The sequence below is a fragment of the Mytilus californianus genome, unplaced genomic scaffold (genome assembly GCF_021869535.1).
Source record: "Mytilus californianus isolate M0D057914Y unplaced genomic scaffold, xbMytCali1.0.p SCAF_1, whole genome shotgun sequence".
NCBI lineage: Eukaryota > Metazoa > Mollusca > Bivalvia > Mytilida > Mytilidae > Mytilus > Mytilus californianus.
In genome coordinates this window covers 57,468,119-57,492,421 of record NW_026262581.1, presented here as the reverse complement: position 1 = coordinate 57,492,421, position 24,303 = coordinate 57,468,119, and the positions used below count along the sequence as shown (strand labels likewise).

The 24,303-nt window shown below is 31.2% G+C and overlaps 1 protein-coding gene across 2 annotated transcripts; it reads right to left on the bottom strand.

Annotated features, from left to right (window-relative positions):
- Positions 1-9,581: 9,581 nt before the first annotated feature.
- On the bottom strand, positions 9,582-22,970 carry LOC127722102 (uncharacterized). Of its 2 annotated transcripts, none has more exons than XM_052228953.1 (13): positions 22,735-22,970; positions 19,111-19,267; positions 17,621-17,703; positions 16,388-16,507; positions 15,248-15,514; positions 14,586-14,642; positions 13,850-13,924; positions 13,190-13,255; positions 12,630-12,710; positions 12,123-12,188; positions 11,558-11,602; positions 10,738-10,812; positions 9,582-10,000 (listed from the first exon to the last, which is right to left on the bottom strand). In XM_052228953.1, the coding sequence occupies exons 4-12, from the start codon at positions 16,502-16,504 to the stop codon at positions 10,744-10,746; spliced, it is 843 nt and encodes a 280-aa protein (XP_052084913.1). In that variant the 5' UTR covers positions 16,505-16,507; positions 17,621-17,703; positions 19,111-19,267; positions 22,735-22,970; the 3' UTR covers positions 9,582-10,000; positions 10,738-10,743. The 2 variants fall into 2 exon arrangements, with proteins under 2 accessions (XP_052084913.1, XP_052084908.1); XM_052228948.1 differs by having other exon boundaries at positions 10,738-10,825; positions 22,735-22,968.
- Positions 22,971-24,303: the final 1,333 nt, after the last annotated feature.

The window sequence follows — 24,303 nt, the reverse complement described above, 5'->3', positions numbered from 1 at the left end:
CCTGAAATTATCAGCCAAATCGGGTATCTGATATTTAGGTTATAACCCCTGAATTGATGATTTTAAGGAATTTTTTGTAGTTTTCGGTTATTATCTTGAATATTATTACAGATAAAGATAAACTGTAAACAGTAAAAATGTTCAGCAAAGTAAGATCTACAAATAAGTTTTTATATGACCAAAATTGTCAATTGACCCCTTAAGGAGTTATTGCCCTTTAAAGACAATTTTTCACAATTTGTTCATCTACTTTGCTTACTTTAAAACATCTTCTCCTTTAAAACTGCTGAATCAATTTCAGCCAAACTTGGGCTGAATGAGTTTCAGAGTATCTAGTATAAATTTTATATTTTATTTCCTTGTACGTCAAGAAACAAAGCCATTATCGTTAAAATGGAACATGGGGGTAAAATGCATTTTTTTTGCTTTTGAAGAAAATATGACAGATACAAATAACATTTAAACGGCATTTTGAAGCCACTCATTAATATATATTGAAAAGCAAATATAATCGTTGATGAAAGATTTAAGCAAAAAATTACAGGTGAGCGATTCAGCCTCTTGAAAGCCTCATGTTTTGGTTAATATTTCACCGACCACTGTACATATTAGTTTAGAGGTATTTATAAAGATGTCTTGAATAGATAGACGGGACCTTCCGATGTTCATTCTACCGTATTTTTGGTATTTACTTCAAATACGCAATAACTTTTAAATTCATAGAAAGTCAGTATACCTAAATTTTACAAAAACATTAAAAATTCTTCAACTGGAAATTTTCACCAAACAAAATCTTTCAAATAACCTGTACGTAAATATCAATGAAATTAATTCTGGATACACAAAATCGTCCGCAGCGACATATGCTACATTAAAGTTTTGCTTTTGGATAACGACGGGCAACTGGCTGACAATGTTTTGAAAGTTTTTAAACTAGAGGTTCTGCGAATAAAGCTCACAGAAAAAAGATCCTTCCGAAGTCAATTATTTGCTTAGAGAACAACAACCAAAAAAAATAGATAAAAAAAAACGAAAAAGGAGGTGCACAATGCCATTACAGAATATCGTGAAGATTCTGAGAAAGTTACGAAAAATTCAAATGAGAGTTTTACCGATATAAAATTGGTACCATAACTTGCTTGGAGAAATTCCATAAATAATTCGGATTAAAAATCAAAATAGGAGGTGCAGATTCTGAGGAAGTTTCATTTAATGTTTGGGTTCCGAAAAAATTCCGCGGAGACGCGGATAAGTCAATTTCACTTGCATGCCAAAGTAATCTTAAAATTATTCAAATGAAGAATTTAAAGGGGAGGTGCAAACATTATGTGAGTAAGATCTCGTGAAAGTTTCATATACCCCTGTCAAGCGGTTAAGGCGGCGCGGTTTACGGGCAGTGACGAATGCAAAAATGGGTCAGAAGAACGCACGGACGAACGTCAAAAAGTTCAAATCAATATATTCCGATAGCTTTAGAAATTAGGGTATACTCAGCAACGAGATAATATGGTTTTTGTCTCTCCTGCGACAAAAGTCGTAGAATGCGAGACATTAGGATTACTATCCGGTGGCGGCGTAAACTATTTGCTTTATATTTCAGAAGGTAGAGAAGACATGGATGCTTCATACCCATAATTCAGATGCCTTATGTTCATTGTACTTGACCTCATTTGCATGGTTCAACAACTGTTTGAAAAAAATACATAGTTTTTTTGTCGTGTGAAATACTCAATACTTATAAATAATATAGGATAACGATATTTGATATATGGGATCCTTGCAAAGTCCACATGTCCGTCGGTCAGGATTCACCTGACCTCGACCTCATTTCATGGATCAGTAATCACTAAAGTTTTCGTCTGTATTTCTCAGACAACATAAGCTATATAGGTCAACTATATTTGGTATGTGGGTACATGTTTGACTGACAATTTTCATCTACACTTGACCTCATTTTCATGGTTCATTGGACAATATTAAGTTTTTTTTTATGTTTGTTTTGTTTCACGAATGCTATAATAAATTATAGATCAGATGTATTTGGTGTATGGAATGATTGTAATGTTTACATTCTGTCTGGCAGGTTTCATCTGAATGTGACCTTGTCGTAGTTCATCAGAGAATGCTTTTTTCAGTATGGCCTATTTCTCAGATACTTTAAGCCATATTATCACTGTATTTGGTGTATAAATGATTGTAAGTTGTACATATCTGTACAGTGGAGGATCCAGAGAGGGGACGATCAATGCATTTGAATGGGGACATATAGTTGGAACCCCACCCCCCCCCCCACATCCCTTTATCCTGGGTGGGGAACCCCCTTTTTAAAATGGCTGGATCCGCCCCTGCTGTATGACAGGTTTTATATGAACTGTCTCATTGGCACTCATACCACATCTTCTTATTTATATTGACTTCATTTTCATGGTCAATGTTAAGTTTTCATGTTTTCTTGTCTGTTTGTCGGGTTCTATAAGCAATATGTCAACTATGTTTGGTGTATGGAATGACTGTTAGGTGTACATGTCTGTCTGGCAAAGTTCATCTGACCTTGACCTCATTTTCATGGTTATGTCTGTTTCCCAGATACTATAAATGATAGGTCAACTATATTTGGAGTATGGAATGATTGCATTGTGTGCATGTTTGTCTGGTATGGTTCATTTGCCCTTGATCTCGTTTTTATGGTTCATTGGTCAATGTTTAATTTACATTATTAGATCTGTTTCTCAGATAATATTAGCAACAGGCTAACTATACTTGGTGTATGGTGTGATTGTAAGGTGCACATATCTGTCTGGCATGTTTCATCTGACCTTGAACTCATTTACAAGGATCATTGATAATATTGAATTTATATGATATTTGTAGTAAAACATTAATATAACAGGCTTTCAACATAAATTCAATCACTATAAGTAAAGCAGGCGAGACATTCCAGAGTTTACACACTTGTATATTTTACCAAAGAATTTCAACTACCGCTATTAGTATGAAAGGTTAGACTTCCCGGATCTTCTAGACACATTTCTTTATTAAAACATTATAAAATAATTCGGTTATCGGTTTAGGAAATACCATCAATCATAAAAATATGAGATCGTTAGGGTGGAGTTACATGATTTCCTTTACTGAGACTACCATAAATCATTATATTTTTTACAGTGTACGCTTGGAGGTCATGGAACGATACACGAAGGTAACATTATACAAGAATCAGTTCGATTTCATTTCCACTAGTAATTAGTTTTCATATTTACCAAGAAACAGTTGCCTACATCCCGCCATTGTGTTATTGTGCTATGGTCATTTTTTGTATTCGTGTCTTTCATTTTTGCTTACTAGTATGTGCTTTGTTTATATGCCATTTTGTTTTTCTTTGTTGACATATTTGTTTGTTTTTATAGTGATTAAGATTATAACACAATGCTGACTGCTGTACCCTTATTTTTGACATTTTTACCTTTTATGTCTGTTTGTTTTGTTCACAGATTGTTGTCAATATAATGGAATTTTATGCGACTGTCATACAAGTGAGAGGTTTAGCTAGCTATAAAACCAGGTTTAAGCCACTACTTTCTACATAAGGAAATGCCTGTACCAAGTCAGGAATATGACAGTTGTTTTCCATTCGTTTGATGTGTTTGAGCTTTTGATTTCGCCATTTGATAAGGGACTTTCCGTTTTGAATTTTCCTTGGACTTCGGTATTTTTTTTTTACTTTCTACGGGTAGCTTTTTTTTTAAAAAAATACCAAATGTTATTATTCAAACTACACCAAGAGATATGTTTTTAATCCAAATGCATTGAAATTAAATGGCATGGTATGGTAATGACAGATCTAGAGTATGACCTCGGCGACAGCGATATAACCAAAATTATGTCTTAATGCTTGTTTGTTTTGTAGACTGTTGTTTATCTTTCGTTGTATTTCGGTTTTTTTTTTTGCCATGGCATTGTCAGTTCGTTCTCGACTTTTAAGGTTGACTATCATTCTGGTATCTTCCGTCTCTGTTTTTGAACCAAAAATCATACTTTCGAAACAAATTTAACAATGCAGCTGACTTCTAATGAATTGAAGCTTAATATTCAGTTAATAATTCAATTATGATTTTTTAGTTACTCGTATGTCTAAATAAAACAATCGTCTAACTGGATTAGGATTTTCGGTTATATGTGAACTGAATGCTTTTTTTTCATATTTTTTAATCGGTTTATTACCGAATAAACGCTCGAATAACAGAGACTCAAGGGTGACTTTGGTATATCAAATTACATGATTATACTGACAAACCGTCTCGTTGTAACACCTCATTTTGACTAGACAGTACCTCGTATTCAAATAAATCTCGTACAGAAAAACGGACACTCGCCCAGCAAAACGGATGCCTTTACATGATCGATTGCAGGACGAGCTTTTCCATGTAACCATATTTCTATTCTAAAATTACTGTGACCCTTGGATAACGGTGTATCTTTACTTTCTCGAGGTGTAAACAGACCTTTCATTTTTCTTTGAAGATCAATGCAAATAGTTAAAATAATGAGCTATTATACTTTGTACAGGTTTAATCATCTGAAAACGCTGCCTTTTGGTGATCCATTGACTAATAGCAATAGTAGTCTCCGGGGGTACATAGTTTTCAATAAGGGCTTAAAAATATTTTCTTTATAGTGTGTTTGTCTCGTTTCTACGCTCCGCAACTGATTTAAACCACACTACAAGAACTTTAGAATTGGTATCTGCTTTTCTTCACTAAGCACGCATCTTTTTATGTATAAGAGTAAAACATGATCGGGTTTGAGTCGGATTAGTTAAAGTAGTTGGAAGAAGTCATAATAATGTAGATCTTAGCGTGTCTGTCGAATGAACCTCTAGAATATGTATCTCATTTGACCCGTTGATGTGTTACATGTCCAGTGATAATAGCATTGAAGTCATATCAAGTCTTAGTATAAAAATTAGGAGATGTAGTATAATTGCCAATGAGACAACTACCCATCAGAGTTCAAACGGCGTGTATGTTACCAATTATAGGTCACGGTATGGCCTTCAACAATGAGACTAAACCATCCTGTTTAGTCAGCTATGAAAGGTCCCGACATGAAAAATGTGAGACAATTCAAACGATAAAACTAACGCCCTAATTTATAACATTACTATATTCGAAAAACAAATATGACAGACATGAACCAACGACAAATATTGAATTACAGGCTCCTGACTTGGGACAGTCACATAAAGAATGTAACCGTGTTTAAGATTTTTTTAAGCCCTCAATCATCCCCTAACCTGGGACCGTGGTGTAACAGCACAACATTAAAACAAACTGTAAAAATCCGTTGCAAATGGCTTAACTCAATAGATTAACCGAAGCACAAAAACAACTAACCTAACATCAATAGACACAATGCACCGATATCAGAGTACTCGCAGTCCCTAATAACTTTAGTTAACATTTGTTGGTAGGTTTGATTTACAGTGACGCGTTCTAAGATAGCAATGAATGTAATATTTACATTACTCAAAACCTTTTATTATATAGATACAGATATTATGAATAGGTCGAAACATATAACTACTTATTTTCATAAATATATGGACTTATTGGGAAAGTATAGGTCCCATTTTTTTTTTTAAATAAATGCATTTAACACCCAGCTACAGTAATATTATAGTACTAACAAGTTCTGGAATAGATCTTCTAAATTCATGTCGGCCGAGAAGACTTTCTGATTATGCATATATTTTAGATGTTTAATAATGGATTTTGGTATTTGTAGGGACTAATATCAAATTGCTTTTATTTTTCTGCATTGAAAATCTATAGACCTCATTCTTTTATGAAGAATTGTTTCCATTATACACGCATCATATAATGGAATTCTTTACCACCTAGAATAACAAATTAAACTATTGATACGCATAAAGAAAAGTGAGAGATTTTTTGCTCCGTGTTGAAGGCCTCACTGCACTGTAACTTTGAGATGAAGAACAGCAATAAAAGCGCTGTTCCTTTGCTTTTTGTGTGTTTTTTTGCTGTGCATGTACTGATTTTGTGTCATGGATGGATACCCCATATTCTTTGTTTTTTTCTATTATACGGCGTATAATAATTGTCAAGAGAATCATCGATACATTTTATTTTACAAAATATGTATTACAGTGTATATTTGCACATCTTAGAATTATTGTTTGACGGCATCAGCGAAGGTTAGTTTTATTGTTGCTAACTACTCTCTTAAAATAAAGCATTTTCGTAAATTGTATTGTATAAATTAGGCCCTCGGTTTTCTCGGTTAGATTGATTCACATGTTTCATGTCGGGGCCTTTTATAGCTGACTATACCGCTTTGGCTTTTCTCCTTGTTGAAGGTCATACAGTGACCTATAATTGCTTTTATCGTCGTCATTTGCACTCTGGTGGATATTTGTCTCATTGACTTTCATAAAACATCTACTTATTTTCATATTTAAAAGTACTTTTCTGTGTATTTTTATTATACGATTTCAATGTACTTTTGTTATTTCACTTATTGCGTTAATAGAGGTTCGTGTTAAAAACAAGTTTAAACTTTAATCCTGCAACATGTTGATTTGTGCCTGTTGAAAGTCAAGACCTCGTCAATTTCTAGTCATATCTGAATGTTTATTTCTCCTTTAGTGGATTAGGGGTAGATGACATTTCTTTCGTAGACTCTAAATAATTAAGCAACATACTTTTTTTTTAAATGATGATTGCAAATGTATCAATTCACATTAATTGCTATTGAATCGGACAGCTTAGTGATAACATATGTTATATATCTATAAATAGTGACCGAAAGAATGCATCAAAGCCACCAATTATATTGTGTTTTGTATGCTGTTGTTTGTCTTTTCGTTGTTTTGTTTTTGCCATGGCATTGCCAGTTCGTTTTCGACTTATGAGTTTGATTATCCCTTTGTTATCTTTCGCCTCCTATTTATAACGCTATAGTTTACTGCTTTTCGATTCTATCATATGGCTATTTACCTTCTGGTGTTTATGTGAACTTTTGACACCTTTATCACCTTGAGGTGTCTGTTTTTTCCTACTCTGTGATTAATAAACATTTAATATTTTGCTTTAGGTCACATTTCAATATTTTTTTGCCAACGTAGTACAAGAAAATCCTCCTTAAAATATATAGTTTGAACTAGTCACAATAAGAGGTTAAAAAGGGAAAAGGAAAAACAAGATGTTATATATAAGTTCTGCTAACTAATCAAATCCCCGCTCTTGCTTTTGAGTGAAAGGAAAAGCATATGCATATATAGTAGATTAGCACACTGTTTGGTATGCCATTATTAAAGTTTTTGCAAGATATCGGATTTGAAGTTGGTGAGAAAAAAAATCCAGCAGCAATTTCTGATGTATGCATCAGTGTCAATTACATGCATGTACATGTTTGTGGCAAACTGGTACAGGTATATAGTACAAACTCTTAAAATAATTCGCAGACGGTATAGCTTTCGAATATGAGGTACTAAATATGAAGAAGCTCTGAAAATGTAATAGGAATGTGTTACGGACGGACATACAAATGTAAACCAGTATACCCCTCCTTTATTAATTATAAAGTTCATTGCACACCCGAAGGAATTCAAATGGGCAAAGATTGGGGCTCTCTTATGTCTGATTTTATTAGCTATCTTTATGAAAAATAGTCTTTTGCAAAACTTTAAAAACATGAATTTTAATACCATTCTTCTAGAAATGCTGAAAAAGCTAATAAGAGTAGTGTACTTTTCTACATCTTACCGATACAGTTTTACTAGAATGTTGAAACACTCGTTCATATAGCGTGTTGTTTTGTTTCCTATTGTTAATTTTCAATTTGTTGAAGGTGATGTGCAATTGACTGAATCGTATCGGTATTAATTTCCCAAAATATGCAGTTTTCGTAAGTCTGAGATAAATTATTCTAAATTATTTATGACTTCATATACATGTATCCTATTGAAATCTCTGTTTATACGACAATATCATTTAGAATATATCAGTATTGTTTTGTCAGGATGAATAATGTTTTTTTATGATTTTGGATGCGTAGATTGTATTCTTGAACTTTTAGTCAATAATTCTTTAAACTAAAAAGTATTGCTCTTTATGAGATTACAGCTCATTTTGTATTTACTTTTATCGTTTGGCGATTAAGCAATGAACATGTTCTCGGATTAATTTGCACTTCTCGTGAGTGCAAATTGGAACCACATTTTTTTTAAGGTAGAATTATCAAACTTGGCAATAATATACCTATGCCTATAGGTAAAACAATTAAAAAAAAAATTTTGATATGGCTCGCCCCGTTCGGCATTACGAGTGAAATCAGTGTCAATATCCTATAGGATATTTTTTTTTCCCATAGGATTTTTAAAAATCCTACAGGATTTTTAGAAATCCTATAGGAAAAAGTCATAATCCCGTAGGATATTTTTAATATCCTACAGGATTTTAAAATCCTATGGGATTTATAATCCCTTAGGAATATAAAAATATCCTGTAGGATAAATTTTCTCCCTTAGGAGTAAAAGAATCCCTTAGGAAAAAAAAAAGCATATCCTACAGGATATTTTTTTTCCTATAGGATATTTTGACTTGTAAAACAATCCTGTAGGATAAAAAATTTCCTAAAGGATTAACAAAAATCCTAAGGGATTTTTTAATAGAAAAAATATCCTGTGGGAGAAAAAAAAGTCCTAAGGGAAAAAAAAATCCTATGGGAGAAATGAAAATTATAAGGGAGAATAAAAATCCTAAGGGAAAATAAAATTTCCTGAGGGAGAAAAAAAAGTCCTAAGGGAAAAAAAAATCCTATGGGAGAAAAAAAATTCCTAAGGGAGAAAAAAAATTCCTAAGGGAGGATAAAAATCCTATGGGAGATTAAAAAAAACCAAAGGAAGAAGATCCTATGGGAGAAAAAATTTGAAAGGGTTCTGCGGAACCCAGTGTCTCTCCTACTTTTGCTGTTGTCTATGGGGAAAAAATTATTAAATATTTTCCTCTAGATACTATCTTTTGATTGTTAGAAGCTTCTGTCCAAGTTTGGTAAAAATCCAGGATGGTTTATGAATCTTATAAATTTTTTAAAAACTTTTAACTGCAGACTGTATGTTATGTTAACAGGAAGAATAAAGAAGTCCATTTAAAGGTAATATACGGATAAACAGGAAATAAATTTTTACAAAATTTCCTTGTAGATACTAGCTTTTGAACATAAACAAGCTTCTGTCCAAGTTTGGTACAAATCCAGGATAGTTTAAGAAAGTCATTAAAATTTTTAAAACTTTAACCACAGAGTGAATGTAATGTTCACTGGCAGAAAAAGTAAGTCCATTTATAAGTAAAATACGGTTAACTCATCCCTAAGAAGCAGCAAACCAAATATTAAGTCATTTTGTTATGCATGTTCTGAGAAATATCTGTTGGACTACTTGGTCAGACAGACACGCAAATAAGCACAAAGATTGGATAGCGCTCACTCCTAGAGTGCAGGTATTATAACTTTAAGAACCAACGAGGTAGCTGTATGGTGATGCACAAATACACATAAGAAAGTTAAGTTTAAACTTTTTAATAAATAAATAAATAAATAAATTACTCTCTTTAAAAACAGATCAAAACATTTGTTTGTCACTATGAATAATAAAACATCATTCTAACATAAGTTCTTATACACTGTCTTTTGTCACAGTTCTTTAAATCACATTAAGAACCATCGAGATAGCTGAATGGTAAAGCACAAATACATAACAGAAAAGTTAAGTTTAAACTTTGCAATAAATAAATAAATAAATTGTTCTCTTTCAAAACAGAGCAAAATATTTGTTTGTCACTATGAATAATAAAAACATCATTCTAACATAAGTTCTTATACACTGTCTTTTGTCATAGTTCTTTAAATCACATTTTCTTCAACAATGCAGTATCTTTAATCACTTCTCTAAACCCATCTAACACATATTTGATGCGATAGCCTGTAAAATAAGAAAAGAGCATATTTAAATTTAAACAGATAACAACTAAATATTGTTTTAGAAGTATTCATGTTTGAATTTAAAAGGACATATCTATATGAAAATCAAGTTTTCAAGGTGTGCAGATTATTAATTGAAAACTGATGCAGCTTTTGATACAGAATATTATATGAGAGGAGTAATGATTTCATCCATTTGTATTCTTCTTGGCAAATGGGGTATGTAAAAAGCATGGAATCCTCTGTCCTGCCCAGAACTGCTTAAGGTTTCTCTTTTTGAGGTTATTTGTTTATACAATGTCTATTATGAAAATGTTTTAGCACTTTTTTTTTAAAATCTAATGTATAATTAGAGAACTTCTGTGATACATATGCTACAAAGGCTCTTCTTCAGTTACACAAAAAAATTAAATATTTGAAAATTCATTACAATTTACATAATTGTTTTTCATAGTATGAACCAGTTCATGCATGAATTTTATTTTAAGTGGAAATGCACGAATAGTTCAAGCAGTTACTATAATTTTTTGAGTAAACATCAGTTCTATTCAATATGCATGAAGTATTTGCAAATGGACATTAACATTAATAAAAATCAATCCATCAACAGATTTTGACAATATCCCAAATTATAAAAAAAATGATGATTTGCTGACTGCATGCATTTCGTTACTTGTATTCATACCACAATTTATTTTTCAATGGTATAACTTATAATTATGAAAAATAATAACTAACCGTCTTTTAAAACTGCAGTAATAACAGCATCGTACCATTTCTTATCATTGGAATAGTAGGCAGACACCTTTTCACCTTTAGTAAAGACCTAAAATATAGAATTTATTTTAAATATTTTCACAAACAAATACTGTTAAAAAGAATAGAAAAGTAATGCAGTAATTTTGAAGGTAAAATGCATATTAATAGTTTATTAATTTCTCATATTTGTGGAAGACAGCACAGAAGTTTTGTTGTGTCTAAATAATGTGTAAATTACACACAGCAGAACCCATACAAATGTGTATTTTAAACTGAGATCAGAGTTAGACAACTCTCAGCTAATCTGTCTCGATATGTTAGCAAGTGTAAATGCTGGACATTGTTAGGCTAAAAATAGTTTAAGAAGTATTTTTTTAATACTAAATTGACAAACAACCATTTTTGCTGCATTATTTGTTTAAGACTGCAATAAATAATTGGGAAAAAAATATCTCTGGTTGAAATAATCCATACAAGTTACAGGCCATTAGCTGCAAGATGATAATTTTATTTCCCGATAAGGTTTCATACTTCATAAATAATAACTAAATTTTAGTTATGTTATTGACAAGATGTCTTACCATAGATTACCTCACAATTATTTTTTTTTCTTTTAAACCAAATTGAGCTAATAGACAAAACTGTCTATAGACAATGTTGAAAAACATATGGTGACCTATCAATGTTAAAATCTAGGTAATTTGGTCTCTGGTAGACAGTTGTCTCATTGGCAATCATACCACATTTTCTTATTCTTATAAACGATGAGAAAATTAATTTAAAAAAAAATATATATTACATGAATCTCTTCTGTCTGGTCATCTTCTTGTGTTTTTTCTGCACGCTTTTAAAATAAAACAAATACAAACATAAAAATATGGCATAACAGTATCATATTAAACATGTTAAAAGTCGGTTGATGATTATTATAGAAGTAAAAGAGAAAGTCAATATGATATCTTGTAATTGTCATCTGACTAACTTGTACAAAATATGTGATGATTTTGCAAATAGATATTTGCTTATTTCCATATGATTGAGTATAAAAAAAATAAAATGAATTTCAAACTTATCTTTTTGGTATCAGTACATCTTTTTTTAAACTTTGTTTACGATCCACATTTCTTAAATTAAGACTTTTCTTATACTCAACAAATTACACATATATCTAATAGATGCACAAAGGTTGATTGCTATTTATATGTTTGCATATAGATTAATATGGGTCATCTTAAAATTGTGTATTTTAGAATGTAGTAAATAATCAATGAACTTTTTAATAAAAGCTTGCAATTATCAACTTGCTTGAAATAAGAAAAATTACGATCCACTTGGCTTAAATAACTAAAACCATGCATTCATACCTCACGGAGTCTGTCAAGGATGTTTAGAAGCTCTCCTTCTTTGTTTCTTTTTCTGCTACTGGTTGCCTAAAATAAATGTCCCATTTAACAATCAATTATGTTAAGGATGTTAATTGACTTCAATATGTCAAAAGTTTATACTTCTGTCTGAAACTGGATCAAGATTCAAATTGCCAGGTTGAACAAAATATTGTTCTGGCAATAAAAAGGTGCATAATAATGATGTTTTACATGAATAAACCAAATTCAGATATGTTAAACTATAAATCTGACTTTTATTGTACAGAATAAATTGTTTAAAAAACTATTTTACACCAATGAAAGCACAATGTCTTTTCTTTCAGTTGTTAATATGCATTTAATGATTAGGTAGCTAGAACTGAAAACCAAATTCATAAAAAAGCTCAATTTTTTAGTGATACAAGAAGATAATTAAGGCACCATAGCTAACACATTTTAAATGTATCATTAACTTTTATCTACTGGCATCTTAATCAGATAATTTACCTTGGAAGTGGATGGTGTTTCTGGAATGGTTCTAACTTGTGAACCTGTTGGTGTATCAGGAATGACATCCAACTCTTCATTCTAAAAGATAAAAAAAATTCTTTCATAAAAGATCATATAACAAAAATTGAAAACTTCTCATTAGAATAGTATTATATTGTCATATCAGTTGTTGGCTTACAATCAAATGGATGAGGGTATCGGTGTGACATTTAAATTTCACTTATATTTTTTTATGATATCTCGATTTCTGAAAAATCTGAAGTAAAAATTTGAAGAAAAAAAATATTTAAAGAACATCAAACTCTTAATGGCTTTATGGGTCATTATAATGGTTCAGCATAACACATGCATTGAGTTTTTTATTAAATCAAGGGTGATTGTCTTTTACGCTTAATCAGTAAGCACCATAAAAATTCAAAATGTGCTTGTCCATAAAAATGTGTATTGTAACATCTGGATTTTTAGTTTACCACGTTTTGTTATAAATGCATACAAAATTTTTACAATTAACATGATTTCACAAAATTAAGGGTGACCTATGATAAAATAAAGCTTACCTCAATTGTAACCTCCATATCTTGTTCTCTGAGTGAGAGGTCAGTGTCATCAAATTCATACACATCCTACAAAAACATTTAAAGAGTTTTCAATATATATTATTATGTGATGTAAATCATAGAAAGTCACTTCAGTGTATATGAGAAAATACATATCTAGGAAAAGCAACCTAAATTCATCAAGAGTCTATGTTCATTAAATTTTAAACAGCTAAAACTGCTAAAGCCTTAAACCAGTTTCATATTGTAGTTGGTACAGGAAAAAAAATGTAAATGAGTAGTATTTATACATCTACATTCGCAAACTGATGTATTTGATCTGCTACAATTGTTCAATTGTTAAATAACATACTTGCCAATGTAATCATATATTTTAATAAAACTTGGTAGATTGAAATATTAACATTTGATTGTTGATGACCGCCTGTAAGCCTCTACATGTTTTGTTTTTTTTTTCTTGGTTTGGTTTATGTCTAACAGAGGATTCATCGATAATTAAACACTAATGTGTGGTTCTTATTTTTAGAAGCACTCTATCGAGTTGCTCAATAACTTCCTGTCCTTTTCTTGGTATGAACAGGTTTGAAAGTGTGAAAGACAATTGACTGACAATCTGATTGACATCTTACCACTGCCGCACACAAAGTAAAAAAAAAGTACCTGATCTGGTGTCTGATTTCTTTCAACCAACTCTTCCAACTCTTCAACTCGGGACTTCAGTCGAAGAATCTCATTCTACAAAAAAACAAATTCAATGTATATGTTTCATTTAGTTATGTGTTGATGGGGATATTTCAAATAATTGTTGCAATTAGGAATTTGTTTACATCTTAACTTTTCCAAATAAATGTAAAGTATTGATTTGGAAATGTGGCAACAAAAAAGAAGAGATTATTAGACTATTTACTATTTACAATTCTGATTCTGTTAGTACACAATTTTCACTCAAGATGTTAGACAAAAGGGGGCTTCTGCAATTTAAATTGGAAGTTATAAATCAGTGTTCTTGCCAATTCTTTAAGAAAATAACAATCGATTTAAAGTCTTTAACCTGATATATGATTAAATGGAATAAAAAGATTTAAAACATGGAAGATTACATATAACACAGATAAGTTCTTTACATCCAGGTCTCTCTATATATATATTTCAAAACAGACTGTACAACACCATCTATAAATTACAGCTAGAATTCTTTTAGTGATTTGAACATCGATTACCTCTAATATAATAATGTAAATGAAAACAAAGATATAACTTGAATTTTATTTCAAGCAGAAATATCATGACTAAAATAGACACCTTGTTCATCTCAATAAATGTGCTAGTCCTATGTTAGACAGAACAAGACTTGAACTAAAAGCAAATATTTCACATCTCTTTTTATATATCATACCTGTAACCGTCTCACTGTTGGGCCACTTGGTGTGCTGTTTTGACTCTGATGCTGAAGCTGAAAGATGCAAAAAAAAATTGATATTGACTGAAAAGAAAGTTAAGCTCTTTTTAATTAACCAATATCTTTACCAGAGTCAACAATTTACAAATGGACATTGATCCTTGTCTGTTATGGAGACAGTGTATAGAACTAAAGGTGTTTTTTTAATTTCAAAAATTTCCTCAATTCTTTTATTTTCAAAATTACTGATTGATACTACATCTTCTCCAACTTAAATAGGTTACAACAACCTGTTATTTGTGTTTCATTGGCACTGGATCACTTGTTTGTAAAATGATAACTTTTCATAAAACTAACGCTGTAATAATTATAACATTTTTTCAATTTGTTACTGTCAATTTGTCATTTTATATAATGTTAAGATATAAAAACAATATTGACTTTGCTTCACAAAAAGATTACTTGATGCTTGTAACTACAAAAATATGATAAAAGGAAATATACACCATTTGTTATCATTATAGTTATGATAACAGGGGAATATATGATTTTCGATATTTAAGATATAAATCAACAGAAATACACCATATTTAACAAAAACAGAATGCTGCTGTTCTTTAATCATTTTTCTTTGTTATTTCCTTTTACTTATAAGTTACCTTTATATCTTTGGTCTGTTGACGAAACTCTGGCAGATTGATCAGTCCGCTATTCAGTTGACTTAGATGTCTGTGCACTACTACTTCTGATTTGACACCAACAAGATGTTTAAAAAGTCCTGGTTTAATGGTAGTTTCCTTCCTATTTGATTGGTGCAGTAACCCAGCATCATGGGAGTTGATTACATCTATAACCAGGTCAAAACAGCACTCTGGAAGGGTTGACAGGTAAATCTGTTCCTTGAATGAACCACCAAAAGTACCTTCCTGGAATTAAATGTGTTACATTTCAACAATATTTCATTACATTTAGTATCTACACAGTCCTGAGAGATGTTCTATTTTCATTCAAAACAGTAAAAAGATCATGTTCTTATACACAAACATTTTTTTTCAATCATGAGAACTGCCGAAAAAGTTATCGTATTTGTGTGACAAAATTATAAGACATAATTGCCATTTTCATGTCATCAGAAATGCAACTATAAGATTAAAATTATATCAATCTCAATACATTTTTTGTCCAATATAACATCACATTAATATTTGAACTATAAGTTGAATGTGTTTGCCATTTTAATAAACCATTATCCTACATTTCTATATATTGATTATAAAAAAACATGTATTTAGACACATTGCATTCTGGTATGTTGTGAGTTTGACTTTTGTCGATTTTACATAATAAAGCTTTTGTTGAAAGTTGCACAACTCCGAACCTTTTATAGCTGACTAGGCATGTGTGGGCTTTGCTCAATGTTGAAGGCCGTACAGTGACCAATAGTTGTTATTTTCTGTGTCATTTGGTCTGATGTGAAGAGATGTCTCATTGGTAATCATCATGATCATACCACATCTTCTTTTTTAAATGTATACATCATGTACATATTATTTTCCAAATGTGTGTACTGTATTAAACCCAACTTATTTAAAAGTGATACTCTATTAAGCATTTAGTCTTTTCTGGACAATTTTGCACCAAATTCGTTTCATGATTTTTTGGTATCATAGTTTTGATCTATGTTTGACATGTTGGGAACAATTTAATTTTCAATTATTTTCTACTGATTAGTCGAAAATAGAGGGCCTGCAAGAATAAATAAGCTGGCTGTTATCCTGATATATGAATTTCAAACTTACATGTTTTGCTGGGTTGAAGCCTAAAAGAGGCATCACCTTCTTTCTCCACAGTCTGTTAGAGGTGTTTAAAAAAGTTTGTCTTGGTGCTGCCCCTGAGTCTGGGTGGGCCTCTCTCATGATCTACAAATATACATTCAGAAATTTGTACTACATTACTACACAAATGCATATCATACCTTCATATTTAGGGCAATAAACTCATTGTTTAATTGTTAACTTTCAAATTCAGGCTGGTATTATCCACGTTTTTAACTCCGAAATTAAAATTGCTGGCGACGGGCCTAGTTTTGAGAAATAAAGAGAAAACTTAATTTTGATATTTTATCTTATGTAACATTCAAATTTGTAATTGAACTAATAATTTACATTATCCCTATCAAAATGCAAATTTAATATAAAAATCCAATAAAAACACAACTTTCAATTAATTTTGAAGGACATAAACTCATTTAAGATCTATTTAAGTTTTTACTTGAATCCTTTTCATTGACAAGTATTTTCAACTTCTACCTGATGATGGAAAGGGTTTTCCAAGAAAAAATCACAACAATCACACACAATTTGAATCCACTGTAGCGAAAAAAGGGGATGCAGACTATGTACCATGGCACACTTTAAAAGGGCAATTACAATAACAGTTTTAAAATTACAACTGTCCAGAATGACCTTTTATGTATTCAATTTCAATCCATAATTTATTGACCTAGACCATTGTATTACATTTTGAAAAATCAATTTGGGCATATATCATGCATAAATACCCTTTTATATTCAATTAGCATCATGTGGTCAATAAATGGTCAAGGCTGTTAGTGTAAGTGAAACCAAAAGAATTTTCAAAACAAAAATTTCATTTCAAAACCTTTTACAATTTTAGACTTTGAAAATTTGAACTGCACCAAATATTACTAATCAAATGATTTTGTCTGCTTGAATATAAATCATAATAAGGAATCAAGACTGCCAAAATAAAATAAAACAGGTTTTTAAGTACATGCTATACATTTTCATGACAGTACATGATACAAGTAAAAAATATTGAAGATTGAATAAAAGTTCATAAAATAAATCATATAACATGTATAATATATATTGTTTTCACAAAGAGGCACACCATTTGAGAAATGAGACTACATGGGGTTTTCTATACCATGTATACTGAATCACCTTGTGTGTACTCAATCTGTATACACCATTTATCAGATGTGATAAAATTAAGAATCTAGTACTCACCCTGAGTTCTTCATGCAGACTCTTATGGACAAATTTTGTCTTTGTCTTTTGTGTTGGCTTACTTTTGGCTGCTGGTATTTCCTCTAAAATTTTCAAAAATAATAAATTCCAAATTTTCAATCAATTGACTTTTTTTTACATTAAACATGTTAAATGATTAAGTAACTTAAGCTGTAATTAAGAAACACATATATTTACAAGTTCCATGATCTGTTTATCATAATAGCAATGTATCTGTTTTAATTATTATATCTAAGTCACAGTGTTAAACAGAGATTTATCATCATCAGGAACGCTCAAACCCTTTACTTTCAAAATCCTGACATGTATAAAGATGTAGAAACATAAGAAGCTATATAACCATAAGAAATCAGAATTCTTTCATTTCTAAAACTAAATATATTTTGGCATTGCACAAGATAATATTTTTTTCTGACGGTTTATCATGTTTATGATGTCTTTTTTATACTAATAAATCCATTGGATGTGTACTGATTTATTATTAAAAACGTAATTGTTATGGGATGTGGGTATTACTCATCTTTGAAGGCCGTACAGTGACCTATAGTTGCTTACTTTACAACATTCAGTCTCTTGATGAGGAAATTGTCTCATTATATCACATCTCCTTATTTTTATATTAAAAACATAGTCAAATTCATCCAAGGTCAACTTTGCTTAAAGAAGTTAGAACAGTAACTCACCAGGACAGGACTGATTTTTTATAATGCTGTGTATATTTACTCAAATCCAGTACAATTTTAATTAATGAACCTTAGTGAGCGCGCTCACATACCCCACGTCCCCACATTGTCTTTAGAAATAAAAAATGTGTAAGAAAAAAAAATAGTATAAGAAAAAAAAATTGAATCATAATTTCCTGTCAATATGCACATCTACATAGTATGTCCTTATTATCTAAAAAGGTTTCATGAAATTCTGTTGTGTGGTATCAGAGTAGTTGCGATGACAAACTGTTGCAGTAGTACATTGAAGCAAATAAGTTCAAAGGGGCGTAACTCCTAGAAAAAAAATTGAACCGTAATTTCCTGTTGATATGCACATCTACATAGTATGTCCTTGTTATCTAAAAAAGTTTCATGAAATTCTGTTGTGTGGTATCAGAGGAGTTGCAATGACAAACTGTTGCAGTAGTACATTAAAGTAAATAAGTTCAAAGGGGCGCAACTCCTAGAAAAAAAATTGAATCACAATTTCCTGTCGATATGCACAACTACATAGTATGTCCTTATTATCTAAAAAGGTTTCGTGTAATTCCGTTGTGTGGTTTGAGAGGACTTGAGATGACAAGAAACAGGACAGACAGACAGACAGACGGACAGACGGGTCAAAAACATAAACCCGTTGCATGGGGTATAATAAACAAAAATTTGTGTCTTCATATATATTTGTCAAAAACAACAATGAAATTTATATAAATCAATTGTATTAGAGAACAATTTTATTTATTTAATCAATAAATGTAATACCTTCTATTCTTGCAAACTGAAGTTGAAGACTGTCAAGTGTATCCTGAAGGTCTGTTAGAAAGTTGGATCTTGATTTCCTGTTTTCCAAAGTTGTGAAGGTTTTATCTACAGCTTTGTATCTGTGCAGGGGGAGGCCTGCCAATATCTCTTCTTCTGCCTGAAGATAAAAAAAAATAATAAAAAAATGTTCTCAACTTGTCTTAATAAGCATGTAACAAGAGTGGAGCAAGACTCAATACACTAATGACTAAAATACCTTGTACCAATAGCAACATTAAACTAGAGGCTCTCAAGAGCCTGTGTCGCTCACCTGTATTTACTGATGCTTTGGAAATCATGTAAAATAAGGTTAAAATTATAATTAATAGTATTAGATATTAGATATTATAATGATATCTACGATAATAACAAAAAACTGCAAAATTTTGTAAAATTACTAACTCAGGGGCAGCAACCCAACAACGGGTTGTCGGATTCGTCTGAAAATTTCAGGGCAGATAAATCTACATCTGATGAACATTTTTGCCACCTGTCAGATTTGCTCTAAATACTTTAGTTTCAGAGATATAAACCAAAAACTGCATTTTACCCCTATGTTCTAATTTTAACCAAGTCGGCCATGATGGTTAGAAGGCGTGGTCATCGGACACATTTTTTTAACTAGATACCCTAATAATGATTATGGCCAAGTATGGTTAAATTTGTCTCAGTAGTTTCAGAGAAGAAGATTTTTGTAAAAGATTACAAAAATTTACGAAAAATTGTTAAAAATTGACTTGACAATAACTTCTTAAGGGGTCGACTGACAATTTTGGTCATGACAACTTATTTGTAGAACTTACTTTGCTGAACATTATTGCTGTTTACAGTTTATCTCTATCTTTAATAATATTCAAGATAATAACCAAAAACTGCAAAATTTCCTTAAAATTTCCAATTCAGGGGCAGCAACCCAACAACAGGTTGTCAGATTTGTCTGAAAATTTCAGTGAAGATAGATCTTGACCTGATAATCAGTTTTACCCTATGTCAGATTTACTCTAAATGCTTTGGTTTCAGAGATATAAGCCAAAATCTACATTTTACCCTTATGTTCTATTTTTAGCCATGGCGGCCATCTTGGTTGGTTGGCGGGGTCATTGGACACATTTTTTAAACTAGATACCCTAATGATGATTGTGGCCAAGTTTGGTTAAATTTGGCCCAGTGGTTTCAGAGGAGAAGATTTTTGTAAAAAGCTAACGACGACGGACGCCAAGTGATGAGAAAAGCTCACTTGGCCCTTCGGGCCAGGTGGGCTTAAAATAAAGAATATCAAATTTAACTTTGACCTTGTTTCAATTTCAATGAAATCTCAAATCAACTTATTTGAATATCTGGGGAGGGGGGGAACTCATATCAATTCACCTGAGTAGAGGACTCAGACCAAATTGAAATAAAGTCGTGTATGATTGCATTTTAAAATTTCACAAAACCTTAATATTATGATCATAACTTGCTAAACCTTAAATTTGCCATTTAAAAAGATTTCAACATAACATCTAATATTGACATGATTCAGTAAGAGTCCATCCTTTTTTTAATGTATGGATAGTTCATTGATATGATTTTTTTATAGCAAAAAAATGTGAGATTAAAGAGAGATGATCTAATTTTTAAAACCATAGTAAATTAATACATTTTGTGTAAGTGACCTAACCCTGGAAGTTATAAAAATGCAAGTTGCTTTCAATGCTATTAAAACTTTGGAATCCTGAACTTATGTGAAGTAGGTTACTTAGGCCAGGAAAAAATATTGTTGATTCCCCTAACCCGGTCTATTTTAAATGGCCAGGTCAGTTTATTTTTGGGGAATATGGTAGAATATGGAAATAAAAATTCTGGCCCCCATTTAGATGTTTGATTTTATAGGTGAAAATAAATAATCTAGCTTTTACTTCGCATATGAAAATAAATATTCTGGCCCAAAATATTTAATATGTTTAAGATATTTTTGGCTCTCTTTAATCTTCCAATAGTGATAGATCATTCAGTATGCAAAATTTGAAAAGAGCAATTTTTTTGTCAGGGGTAATTTTGAGGGCCAATAGATTACACCCCTTCCTTTTGACCTGAAAAAATAAAAGTTTATTTCTGAAATCTTCAACATCAATAAGATTGCTACATTTGCTGGAAATTTTACCATTCCATACTTTCATATCAAAAAATTTATATATAGGCTTCAATTTGACTGCTCTTTTTGTTTGCAGTTATATGTGCATCCTAAAAATATGTTGTGTGTATCACATAAAATACAATAAGTTAAGGCGATAAATTTATTCTGAAAAAGGGGTGGGGGCAGTTTTGGTGCGTTTGTAGATCAACAAAAAAATAAATATTCTGGCCTTGATTATGATCAGAGTGAAAATAAATAATCTGGCCACCTTACTTTTTATTTTGTAAGTTCCCACAGAGAATCTCACCTTAAATTCAAAAATTTAAAGTGCCAGGATGTTTGAAAATGTGTATTGGTTAATTTTGAAATAAATATTCTGACCTCTTCAAATTTGCCAGGCCCCCACCTCAGAAATGTTCATCACTGAAAGGGGCATATTAGCTGTCAAATTCATGTTGACTGATTTGACTCAAATTCTCATATTTGGTTTATAAAATACTAAAACCTATACACATGATGCATGTATATATATCAAAATTACAATAAGTCTGAAATAAACAGTTAAAAAAGTGTGCTCCAAAATATATTATATTAGAATTTCTTGTGTATTTTAGTCTAGACGCCCTCTTATCAACTATCAAGATGACCTCTGAAGACTGCCGATGGTCATTTAACCTGATATAAACATAAACATAAATATAAACAGATAGTGACCTCATGCAATTGGAATTTAGGTTTGATTTCATTTCATTTCATAGGTTGAAAAAAAGTTAATTATCGTTTTTACCTGTATAAGAATGATTTTTTGTGGATCGAATCAGTCAATGAAATAGTTTATCTTTGTTTCACTTTCAGTGTTGACATTCTTTTCCTTTTAATGGCTGAACCCGACTAATGCATGTGTAACCAATCTCTAGCTAATGTCAAGTTAGCAAGTGAATAATTCAACAATGATGTTTCTTTGCTTATTTTGACAAAATCTAACCAAATTAGATGATTAAAGCGAAATATTATTTCATTATTTCATTTTTATTATGATTGAACAAAATCATATTCTATTTTCCTTCATATCTCGTAGCTAATGCCCATGTTTCAGTAATTTGGTGTCCATTGGCAAAGACTTAACCTAAGTGAGCAAGCATTTAACTACAAGGTGGTGGGGAGGCCGGGGGGGGTATGTTTTTTTTTCTTAGTAATTTTTTTTCATGCAAAGCGCGAACAAATTTATCTAGTTTTCGACACGATCAATTGGTTATTTTTTCAAAATGTAACACTAATCAAGTTTGGTGGAAATTTGCATTCAGAACAAATTATTTCTGTCAAATGAATTATGAACTGCTTGACCAGAATATTTTTTTTCATCAAATTGGGGATCAGAATATTTTTTTAGAAAAAAAGACACGCATGCATAGGATCTGCTTTAGTTTAGATAGCTGCAGAATCGTAGCTCATAAGTCCTTATGATATACTTTTTCTGACAATTTACGCAGCTAGGCTCTAGCATGGAAAAACTTATGGCGGCTTTTTAAACATAAATCTGGGCACCTTAATTGGATATAAGTAATGCATGTGATATGCAGAAATTATCGACACGAGAGAAACCAGTCAATGTAAATAAATAATTTTAGAATCTGGTGGGAAATGCCAAGAGGTTCCGGATTATTAATCAGTTATTACAATAAACATTCATGCACTACAAAATTAAAAGGCTAAGATCTATAGCATGGAAACTGAAACGAACTGTCCTCCCATATAACCAACCTGAAATTAAACTTCCCCAAAGACATTTTGAGGTTTGGGTTTAAAAAAACTCATTTTCAAAGTTTTGCGAAAATCATGACCCACAGATATAAATCATTATGACATATAAATCGTATATTTCATAGCAGAATCATACACTTATATAAGACATGTACAATGATTTCAATTGGTGACATTTTATTTAGACGTGAAAAGTTTATAACCCATTTTACTTATACATAATACTCTCGATGGAAATGTGTTTATGACACCTTACAGTGTGACCCTTAAAAAAGAGATTCATCCTCCCCTCAGCCTCTCACAGGACAAACAATAATAAATATATCTATACCTTTTAAGATTACGCTATTTTTATAGAAAAAAAATATATTTCATCTTAATTTCTCGATTTTATCACATTTACAAATTTACTGAAAATAGCGACTCACTCCTATAATTAACGTAGTAAGTCTAACCATAGACATATAATATAATTGTATTATTTATGTCTCTGGTCTAACGTTGAGAAGTGAGCCAGTATATCCCAAACTTATACATGGGCCTTAAATTCGAACGTAAATTCTTAAAGTGATTCATTAACCGTTCTAACTTTGACAATTTTAACTTTCTTTATTTCAAATTAAATCAAGCAGCTGAAATAAAGATCTTAAAGGTGAAAGTACTTACCTCGTCTTCATCAGTTGAAATCTTCACGTCTATTGTTGTCACTTCACCTAAGGAAACTTCAAGTACGGGGAACAGACCAGGTTTGTTGGTGCAGGCAAACATCAGTGTGTTGTTTTCTGAATCACTAGTGAACCACCAAAAAAGGGCTTTGCTACTGCCCGAAGCCATACTTTGCGTTAAGATTAATTCACTTTAAGAGTTCGAATGAAAGGTGCGTAGATATGAACTCTGACAGGGGAAACAAGTCTTAAAATGAGAAATTAATTAGCCAATCATGTGATTGACCAATTAGGGTTGGTAATTAATCAGGTATGGTCATTCTAATTGGTAGACCAATCACTGATAACTGCATAATATGAAATGGGAGGGGCTAAATTAGAAGAAAAAACGAACACTTTCTATTTTTTTTTATTATATTATTTATTTACGTTTTTGAAATAAATGATAATCCTAAAAATTAAAAAAAATAGCTGAAACCTTTTATTTCAAATGTTTTAATTTGATAGTGGTCTACATTGTATGTGTTGTCGACAGTCAGAAATACACAGTATTGTACATATCGATGATTTTATAAAAAAAAAAAAGATAGAATTAAAGTTACGTTTATATAA

Excerpts from the sequence above, each read along its gene's own strand:
- LOC127722102 (XM_052228948.1), bottom strand. The coding sequence starts at position 16,504 with ATGAGAGAGGCCCACCCAGACTCAGGGGCAGCACCAAGACAAACTTTT. Across the intron at positions 10,826-11,557 it reads ACCAGACAGAAGAGATTCAT|GTCTTTACTAAAGGTGAAAA; the intron begins GTAATATATATT and ends TCTATATTTTAG. Across the intron at positions 10,001-10,737 it reads TACTGCAGTTTTAAAAGACG|GCTATCGCATCAAATATGTG; the intron begins GTTAGTTATTAT and ends CTTATTTTACAG.